The sequence below is a fragment of the Monodon monoceros genome, unplaced genomic scaffold (genome assembly GCF_005190385.1).
Source record: "Monodon monoceros isolate NGI ecotype Baffin Bay Population unplaced genomic scaffold, NGI_Narwhal_1 Super_Scaffold_12, whole genome shotgun sequence".
Taxonomy (NCBI): Eukaryota; Metazoa; Chordata; class Mammalia; order Artiodactyla; family Monodontidae; genus Monodon; species Monodon monoceros.
In genome coordinates this window covers 56,826,181-56,836,094 of record NW_021703768.1, presented here as the reverse complement: position 1 = coordinate 56,836,094, position 9,914 = coordinate 56,826,181, and the positions used below count along the sequence as shown (strand labels likewise).

The 9,914-nt window shown below is 47.3% G+C and overlaps 1 protein-coding gene across 2 annotated transcripts in view; it reads right to left on the bottom strand.

Annotated features, from left to right (window-relative positions):
- Nucleotides 1–9,914, bottom strand: part of MAP1B (microtubule associated protein 1B) — a 93,990-nt gene that overhangs the window by 20,360 nt on the left and 63,716 nt on the right. Inside the window, exons 1-3 of one of the 2 annotated variants that reach the window (XM_029217365.1) lie at nucleotides 7,555–7,735; nucleotides 4,463–4,545; nucleotides 1,861–2,001 (exon numbers count right to left, since the gene is read on the bottom strand). In XM_029217365.1, coding sequence (XP_029073198.1) covers nucleotides 1,861–1,992 — 132 coding nt within the window. In that variant the 5' untranslated portion in view covers nucleotides 1,993–2,001; nucleotides 4,463–4,545; nucleotides 7,555–7,735. Of the gene's footprint in view, nucleotides 1–1,860; nucleotides 2,002–4,462; nucleotides 4,546–7,554; nucleotides 7,736–9,914 lie in introns of those variants that run through there. The other variant, XM_029217364.1, reaches the window with a different exon arrangement.

Sequence of the window (9,914 nt, the reverse complement as noted above, 5' to 3'; positions counted from 1 at the left end):
CTACTTCTGTGGGCTAGTAAAAATGATTTAAGCAGCAATATTCACAACACTACCTTATTGACACTGCCTTATTTAAAGACAGAGAGAGAGGTATTATTTGGGGTCCAGATGGGTGGATTGTGATACCTCCAGATTTAAAATTCTGGCAATGACAAACCCTTTTGTTTACATATGTCCTCTGTTCTATTTTACTGTTAAAAAAAAAAAAAAAAAGACAAACCAATGACATGGGGGTAGAAACCAACCACTAGAAACTAACTGTGGAACTGCACAGGAATGTAGGAGAGGCACCTGTGTTCACGTAAATGAGCTGAGGGTTCAGGGCTGAACTGAACCTAGAGCAAGCCAGTTAACCGCCCACCCGGTACTGGGCCACGGGGCTGTTTCCAGGCCTCTGCAGCCCTCTCCCTTGCCCAGGCCAAGGTGCTGATAGTGGGTGTGACCTCTGAGCTACCAGACAGATGCCCAGCTGGCCCCGGGCAGAACACGAACCTGGGGACACAATCTTGTGTAAGATTCCGACAATACAGTGATCACACACCCATCTCAGGGCAGCAGGGAGAGTGAGAATTAGAGCTCTGGCTTGGGAATCTCAATGCAATCAAACAAGGTTGTGAGGGAGCCCTGGACCCTTTCTCACTGTGGGGGGAGCCTGGGCTATCTGCCTCGGGACCCAGATGACATCATAACTTCTGAAAGCTGGAGAAAAATGTTCCTTTTTATTCCTCCCCAGTGAGTGGAGAAACAGTGATGTCATCCGACCAGTCTTTCTACACAAAGCCTCCAGGTGAACCTAATGAAGCTGGGCAGTTTATTTACAGCTCTTGCCAATGATGGAAAGTACACAGAGGCCTCTCTGTGACTCTCGGGGCCAAGGAAGATTAAATGCAGAAAGACAGATGGCCCTTCCCAACATCCACCAGACTAAGACGCCGCCATCTCAGGAAGTTCTCAGGAAGATGGTTTTAAATAGATGTGGCAACTCCTCCTGTCAGCACGTCCCTCAACCTCTCCATGTAGAAACCTGCTATCAGCTACGGGCAGCCCCAAGCTGCTATGGTGACAGCCCTGAATTGTCGCTCTAACTAGGAGACCAAAGGCGCGTTATTTTGCAAAGAGAAGTTTCCCAACCAGATAAATTCGCAAGCAGAAATAACCAAATTCAAATGTTCGATCTGATTTTACCAAATACCACTAGTATCCTATAATTTTCAAAACTTCACATGTATCATTCTTGAATAAGATATATTCATTAGAAATATTAATGATCACGCTTCAGTCCAGCTATTTTAACCATCCTTCTCCTGGGGCATGGACATGTCCCATAGATACACCCCGTTTTCCTACATGCCTCCCTTTCTTGGGCTATTCAAGCAGCCCAAGTTCAAACACTGGGGCCAGGCATCAAAAGTAAGAGAAATCAGAAATTATTTGACCAGGATAAGTAAGTACATGCACTGAAAGAGATCAGGGCAGTTAAATCCTACCCAAAATCCAAGAGATCTTTGGAGTATTCTTTCAGAAAACAGGAAACCTGGGTTTTCTTTTGGACTCTGTCATTCCAAGTTTCTCCATCACCTCTGCCATCTGTAAAATGCTGACTGTAACAACCCCCCTCCATCTGTATCTCGGGCACATTCAGAATGGTTCCAATTAATTATAGATGAGTGCTCTAAATTCCTCGGGAGATGAGCCACAGGACTGCAGGGCACTGCACCACGCGGTTTTGCTTATTTCAAAGGAGTGCAACACCCCCTCCCGGCAGCCTCCTATCTCCCACCAGCCTTTCAAAGATCAGTCTAAGGCTACAACAATAACCGAGCAACTGTAAAGCTTGGATACTCCCAGACAGGATCCTACCTCTTGATCGGTGAAAATCTCTATGAAGTTCTGGAAGGAGAAAGAGCCGGACTGGAGAATGAGCTCTCCGGTATTTTCAAAGCACTGCCCAGTCAACACGAGCAGCTTGTGTCGGGCGGCGTCCGTGATCATTAAGCGCACCTGAAACAAAGCACGGGGAGCATGAGCCATGGGGGGCGCTGGAATCCCACCTTCAGGATCAGGCTGGCCCTTGGAGCTCTTGAAGTTTCTTACCAACAAGAATTACGCGTTCCCCGGTATTCACTTTGCCCCTGGGGTGTTGGACAGAGCCAATGACTGTGGTCACCAGCTGCCCATGAATGCCATTTTCCAAATCTGGCCACCACCAAGACAGTAGTAGGAGTTAAGTTTCTCCCCTTAGTTTCCTTGTCTTTTTCAAAGCAGTCTCCACAGCTGGCGATCATTTGTTGCACAGCTGTGCCTACTAGCAGCGTGCAGTCCGTGAGACATGAGTATCTCACAGGCTGACTCACCAAGTACAGTCCAGGTCTCCCAACGGCTGCCTCAGGAAACATAGGTTTCCAGCTAGGGTCCCAAGTCAGCCCCTCCCACCCAGGACCCCTTTCCTGCCAAGCCATACACCGAACACACAGCTCCCAAAGCAGTCTCCAATGGGATCAGCAAGGTGCCTAACGTTGAACTTGAACATAAACAAAAGGCTGCCCTGATTGGGAATCTTTTAAATAGAATTGTAAACGGTTTGCACGAAAGAACTCTCTGTTCTTTAAGTGGCAGGGAGCCAGCCTGTCCTTCAGCAGAAATACCACTCCAAGCACCAAGGTTATTCATTCTGAGCCCAACTCAGTTCGGCACAAAGTGACTGCCAGGCATCATGCTAGGCACTAAGGGAGGGATGCAAAGTAAACAGGACGTGACCCACTGTCCCCACGAACCCCAGGATCCAGGGAAATGCACATGTACCGAAGTAATTGTTCCAGCCCCATCTGCTCCACAGGCAAGCCTGGCTTCCTTAAAGAAATTCCTCATTTTTTCCTTCTTCATTTCTCACAGCTGTTCCAGGCAATATGCCTGCACATATATTCAACCTCCAGCTTTTTTCAAGTTGTATCTACTTCCTGATTCTGATGGCCAAAGACAGATTGCTAGCCCATCACTTGCCTCACCTTGTACCTTCAGGGATTGTCAGAGAGGTCCTGCTCATCTGGAGCAGATGAAATGGGATCAAAACAGGCTATATAATGAGAGCCACAAAGTGGAAGCAAACCAAATGTCCATCAACTGATGAATGAATAAATAAAAGTGGTATACCCATACACTGGAATACTATTCTGTCATAAAAAGGAATGAGGTACTGATATGGGCTACGATGTAGATGACTCTGGAAAACACTATGTAAAGTGAAATAAGCCAGACACAAAAGGCCACATATCATATGATTCCACTGTCTGAAATAACGTGCTCAGAACAGGAAAATCCATAGAGGCAAAAAGTAGATTAGTGGTTGCCGGTGGTTGGGGGAATAGGGGTGACTGCTAATGGGCTTGGGGTTTAGGGGGCTGATGGACACATTCAGGAATTAGATACTGATGACAGCTGCACGGTACTGTGAATAGACTAAACCCCCATGAACTACATACTTTAAAAGGATGGATTTTATGGCGTGTGAATTCTATCTCAATTTTGAAAAACAAGCTACAGTCACAGAGATGCTCAGCATGGGAGAAGAGATGCTGTGGATGGTGCAGGCCCCTGGGCCTGTGGCTATTCTAACTAACATCCAAGAAGCAGCTCAATCTCAAAGGTACCAAACTGCAGTAAAGACAGTGGGAAACGGAGGTGAAACAATTCTTCTACCCCGGGTGAGCAGGGATTCTTGGCGTCAGCCTAGTTCCTACCTTACAGTAGGCTCTGAAATACCCACTCTCTCTGGTAATGATTTCATATGGTGGTAATAAAAATATTAATACTGAGAAACGCCAACATATATGTTTCGGTTGTCATATGCCATGCTCTGTTCTAAGCACTTGACACTTCTGGGCACAAAACTAAATGTCAGTGCTATTATGATCTCCATTTTATAGAGGTGGAATGAGACAAAGAGATGGTCGATGACTTGCCCAAGACCACCAGCTAATAAGTGGCAGAACCCAGGCAGTCCAGCAGCAGAGGCCGTGCCCCTGGCAGCTGTGCTGCCCTGCCTTTCAACAGTGCCAAGGGGGTGGGCAGGATGCTCTGAAGGAGGCTTGCATCTGAGAAGCCATTATTCTCCAAATTTGGGTCATGGAGGTCTCAGCCTGAAGGCTTGCAGTCTACTTCCCCTGCTACCTCCCAGCCAGACTCCATCCCAGCAGCACACCCTCCGGGTATACCCCCACATCCCACACCCGCTTCACCTCTACAAAGTACTACAGTTCTGGCCAGCATCTTCCACTCTGTCCTTACTGAAAGGGGCAGTCTCGGGTGGTACTGATGCAGAGAACCAGCCACTGACTAGGGGTACAGAAGCATCCCTGGACCCAGAACCTGTCTCTCCCTTGTCCCTCTCTTGCCACCTGCCCAGCCCCTCTCATCAGCTGGGTCTCCGTCCACTGTGTGAGGCCCCGCGGAGCCAGATACTTACCTCAGTGCTGACTGCTTCATCTGAGGGGTTGATCAGGACCACTGTTTCTAAAACGTCACTTCTGTGATGAAGGATCTTTTGTCCTGCAGGCACAAAAACACAGACAAAAGAGGAGACCTATAGCTTTTCCAAATTAAAACCGCCCCGCCTGCTTCCGGGACAGCAGAGGCGCTGCCGCCCAGGGCTCCAGGATTCCCCACTGTCCTGGGAAACACAATTGGTGTCACCAAACAAGATGGTCCGGGGCTCCACGGGCTCTCACAACCCTCTAGTTGTCAGGGTTGATCTCCAGGCTGCCTCTGCGCGTTAACGGCGGTTTTCATCTGAGACAAGGGGTGGATGCCAGTAAAACTCAACAGGGCTCTTGACATTTCCTTTCTCATGGTAATTGAGGATGTTTCTCCGTATCAGCCTTTCTTCTGGTGAGAACGGCGCTGAGATTAACTAGGAGCCTTACTATGAATGACATACTAGAAACCCCAGCTAACAATTAGCCCAACAACCAGAATGTCTGTCTGAGGCAGGCTTACAGTCTGTTGGGGGATTCATTCATTAATTCACTTGCTCATAGGAAAGTGCAGAAACTGTGAGCAAATAAAGATGGGAGAACAACTCTCCCTCTGGAGAGGGTGGCCAAAAAAAAAAGACAAGCAAAGTGGATGGAGACCATGAAAGCAAGGGGACGTGAGGATGAAGGAGCCTGTCTGAGGAGGGCTGAAATTCTTCGGGGCTTTTGGCTCCCCGCACCCAAAAGGATTTAGGAACTTCATGTAGCTGAAACCACCTCCAGCCAGCATGGTCTGAGGCCTATGGATGACCTTCTACAAGCGTCTCCCTCCTCAGACAATGAGATGAAAGTGATCAAGCGGATGTATGGCCAGAGTGGGTGATACATGTTCTGGCAGTGGGTGACGGACAGAGCAGCAGAGGGGTGTCCCTCAGACACACGGCTGGGAGACACGTGCTTGGGATGGTAGAAAAGGAAGGACAATGAAACACTGGTGACAGGAGGAAATGGAATAGAATCTGAGGAAGACAGACACCAAAGGAGAGTACACAAGAGAGGATGGCCAGAAAGCAACTGCTTTCCAGGCAAACAGTTCTTCAAAAAGCTAAAACAGAATTTCTATATGGCCTAGCAATTCCACTTTAGGTGAACTGAAAGTAGGAACTTGAAAAGAGACTTGTAGGTTCATGTTCACTGCAGCATTTTTCACAATAGCCAAAAGGTGGAGCCAACCCAAGTGTCCACCGATGGATGACTGGAAAACAAATTATGGTCTATCCATGCAGTGGAATATAATTCAGCCATAAGAAGGAATGAAGTTCTGATACATGCATCAATACGAACCTTGAAAACATGCCAAGTGAAATAGGCCAGACACTAAAGGACAAATAGTTGTATGATTCCATTTACATGAACTATCTAGAGGAGGCTAATTCACAGAGCAGGTGAGATTTACCAGAGGCTGCAGGGGGAGGGATTGGGGAAGTTACTGCTTAATGGGTACGAGCTTCTCTTTGGGGTGATGAAAAAGTTTTGGGAACAGCAGTGATGTTGCCTAACACTGTGAATGTAATTAATGCCACTGAATTGTACATCTAGTAATGGTTAAAATGGCAAATTTCGTTTTTTATATATATTTTACCAGAAATGAAAAAAAATTATTAACGCAGTGTATCAAAACCGTTGAACAGCACATTTTAAAGGGGTGAATTATATGGTGTGTGAATTGAATCTCAATAAAGAGGTTAAGAAAAAAAAGAAGGTGGCTTTAGCTAGGGCTTTTTTCCTTTATATCATCAAGGAGCAGAAGTACTACAGAAACAGAATATTTTGAAATACTTACCACCATCACATTGACAAGCCCATTTTCCTCCATTGTCTTATCTTTGCTAATAGCTAATATTTACCAGTAAACCCCCACATTAGAAATGGAAAAAGCCCAAAGTAAATAATCGTTTCAGGCACTGTTCCAAGCACCTCAAAGTACTAACTCATTTAGTCCGCAGAAGAGCTCTATGACAGAGGTACCATGATGATCCCCTTTTACTGTTGAGGACAGTGAAGCCTATAGAGGAGAACTAACGAGCCCCAAGTCACAGAACTAAGGAGTGGTCACGCTAGGACCTGCACCCAGGCTCCTGAGCCCTCCGCCTCACTGCTCTGTGGATGAGGGTTTGGAAAAACAGACGTGGTGCAGACATCGAATGCCAAAGGGAGAGCTTGGGGAAAATCCAAAGGAATAAAATCAGAGATGTGCTTAAAGAAGCAAGAATTCAGAAAGCATGAGGAGAAGAATATTGGCAAAAAGAAGAAAAAAAAAAAAGCGAAGGTGACAGAACACCCACATAAAAGAGGGTAAAGTTAAGGGAAGGTACATGATGTTTTACTACAAATGCCTGGAAATGAAGAAACTCCAAAACAGAACAATGTCACACAGTTTGAACAGGTGAAGGACTAAAGCCTCAAGAAAAAGAATCCAACTAAGCCATGGGAAAGAACATTTGTTTACTGTGGACGTTCAAGCCTGTAACTTATTAGACGTGGCTTTTTGGCTTAGTTGTTTTTGCTTTTGACAAGCATGTGCATTATCAAGCTAAAGCGAAAGAACATCAAACTGAATTAAGCAAATGATAAAACGACAACCAGCAAAACACAGAAAACCGTCCCTTTTCTAGGTCCTTCCATCAGTGGCCTCCTCGAAACAAAGACTTCAGGAGCTTCAGAGGTGCTTAAGTTGAGATGAAATTACGCGAAAGCTTAAGACTAAGGAAAAGTGAGTGTTCATTTCCTCGATCGTACTTTGGATGTGCCTCCTTCTGGCACCCAAAGCCTCAGGCAGCGTAATGCCAAGGCAGGGCTGTGGTCATGGCTATACCCTGTAGGAACCACAAAAGTAGATCCAGCGAGGTACATGGAAGCAGCTCCTTCCCCAGAGCTCCTTTCTTTCCTAAGTGATCTACACAATGCCCAGACCCTGCTAGCTGCACCCTCCCAAATGCAAGTCCAAGCACAAAAGCCCAGCACCCCCTCCCCGAGACACGCAGTGAGGACCCTCCTGCCAAGCCCCCTGGAAGGGCGTCCTTACCATCCTCAAGAAGTTCCTTTCCTCTTTGGCTTCATCACTTGCAAACAACACAAACGCCACGTGACAGCTGCCGTTTACCTCTACTCCTCCCAAGTCAGTTTTTGGACCTGTTGGCTCAGGAATTCAACCAAGGGTGTTTTCTCTGCCCATCTTTGGAAATACGGACAGCAGTGACACAGACATGCACCAAGATGCCATGGCTGCTCCTTCAACAAAAGCCTTTTTACAGGATGGGATTTGAATGAAGAAGGGGATTTAAAGAGAGAGAGAGAGAGAGAGAGAGAGAGAGAAGCTTCAAGCTCTCATCACAGCCGACTGTTGGCCAGATTCTCGCCCCAGACGACCGACAACGTAAGCAGGGGCCGGGCCTTCCTGGCATCTGGCAGACCCAGGGCCTGCACGAGGGGCCCGGGCAAGCCATGCCCGTACTCCCACATCCCAGTGGGGTGCCAGCTCTCCTGGCCGCAGGCGGCTCTGGGCTCGGGCTGCTGCGACGCTCACGAAGTTGCATATTTGGGGAATGTTTCACACTGGGAAACAGGCCAGGCATTCTGAAGGAGAGGCCACCACCCTCGCCTGCAGAGGTCTCATTCAGTTGCTTCAGAAAAGAAGTTCCCAGAAGAGAAAGACAACACGGTTGCAGCCTCTCTCTTTGCCATTATCACCTGCATTCTCCAGAAACAGCTCACAGGGAAACCATTAGGCAGCCCGGATGAATAGTCAGGTCTCCTCAGCACTGGTCTGGGGGCACCAAAAGCAGGGGCTTGGGATGGACTCATTGTGTCACTTACTGCTGTGATAAGAAAAAAAGGTCCTTGAGGGCTTCCCCACAAAACTCAGGGTCATTGTGAAGGCTCAATCCTGGGCGGCAGGGAGGGCGGGGGGGACTGTTATGTGACAAAAAGGGGTCTGCTGCACCTTGGAATCAAAAGAGGAAGGCCTGGGGACCCCCTGAAGCAGCAGGGCCTCACACACAATGAGACTTTTGTCTGTGGGCTCCCAAAGGCTATGCTTAAAACTCAAATAAGCCTGTATTTTTCAGCTATTGTTGGACCCTTTTTTAATTACTGAAATTCTGACAGATTAACTCAATCTATGTGTCTTGTAAGGTTGGGCTGTTTTAGTGGTTTACGTTTTACTGTATCCAGGTGACTTTGAAATCTCTGAAAGCAAAACGTCATTTTCTAGGTATGTGATTTTTAGGACGCTTATAGGGTCTTAGCTCCACAGAATTAATATTCATCTAAAGACACACACACGCACACACACGCACACACACAGGCTCTCTCCTGGTTTCAGAAGGGTCTGACCGTGGCTAAATTAAAAGACACGCACTGTTGAGGAACAGCCGTAACCAAGCCCCATAAAACTCAGAGCCTTCTCGCCGGCACACAGCTGGCCCTTGTCTCCCACAGACATCTCACACGTCGGCCCCAGAACACAGTGGCCTAGGAGGCTGCGGCATCTCCGCTGCCAGACCAACACCAGCAATGGTCTCAGCCCAGGCAGGCAGCCGCTTAGTGAAAACGCTGAGCGCAAAGGAGAGAGTGCTGGGCCCAAGTTGCAGGAGCGCTAAGAGATGGGAGAAAATCCTTGATGAAAATAATAACTAGTAACGCTAATACCTTTTAGCTTGTCTTTAAGAGGAATGATAACTGCATATCTTGGGGATGAATATGGAATTTCCATTTCCATTAATGATCACAATCCAGAACCTTATCCCTACAACTTGCTTTTCCTAAAAAATGAACTCTTGCAAAAGCATAATCAAGAAATGGATATGAAGAATAAAGATAGCTTCTGTATCCATTCAGTATCGAGGAGGGGTGAGGAGAAGGGTCCTGAACCACTGATAGGGACGGACCGGTAACTGGGACGGGAGAAGAAGAGCCCTCTGCCCGCCAGCCCTGCCCTTTCCTCCACCAGCTCCCGCCGCTGCCCTGTCTTCACCCACAAGTCCTCCAGCCCCTGGCCCTGATGAAAATCAGAGTGGACTCTTTTTGGAAAAGGAATTTGATATAATGATTTAGCACTACAAAAAGGTCCAATGTGAAGAAGCAGAAATCTCAGGGTTAAAGAAGATTCTAGAGTTAGAAAGGGAAATGCGTGGGGTAGAGAAGGACTGTGATTATTTAACTAAAGGTAAGGTTTGGTAGATCAAGAAAAGCCCACAAGCACAGAAGGGCTTGAGGTTAAAGTCTGTTTTCCTCAGAGGGAAGGGAGGGAGGGAGGAAAGAAAGAGAAAATGACAGCAATGAGAGCTCTCCGACTCTACCTCTTCACCAAAGTGGATTCTCAAAGAGGAAACCTCTCACCTCCAACCGTGTCAGTGCAGACCACAGGACACCGGCTGTCAGGGA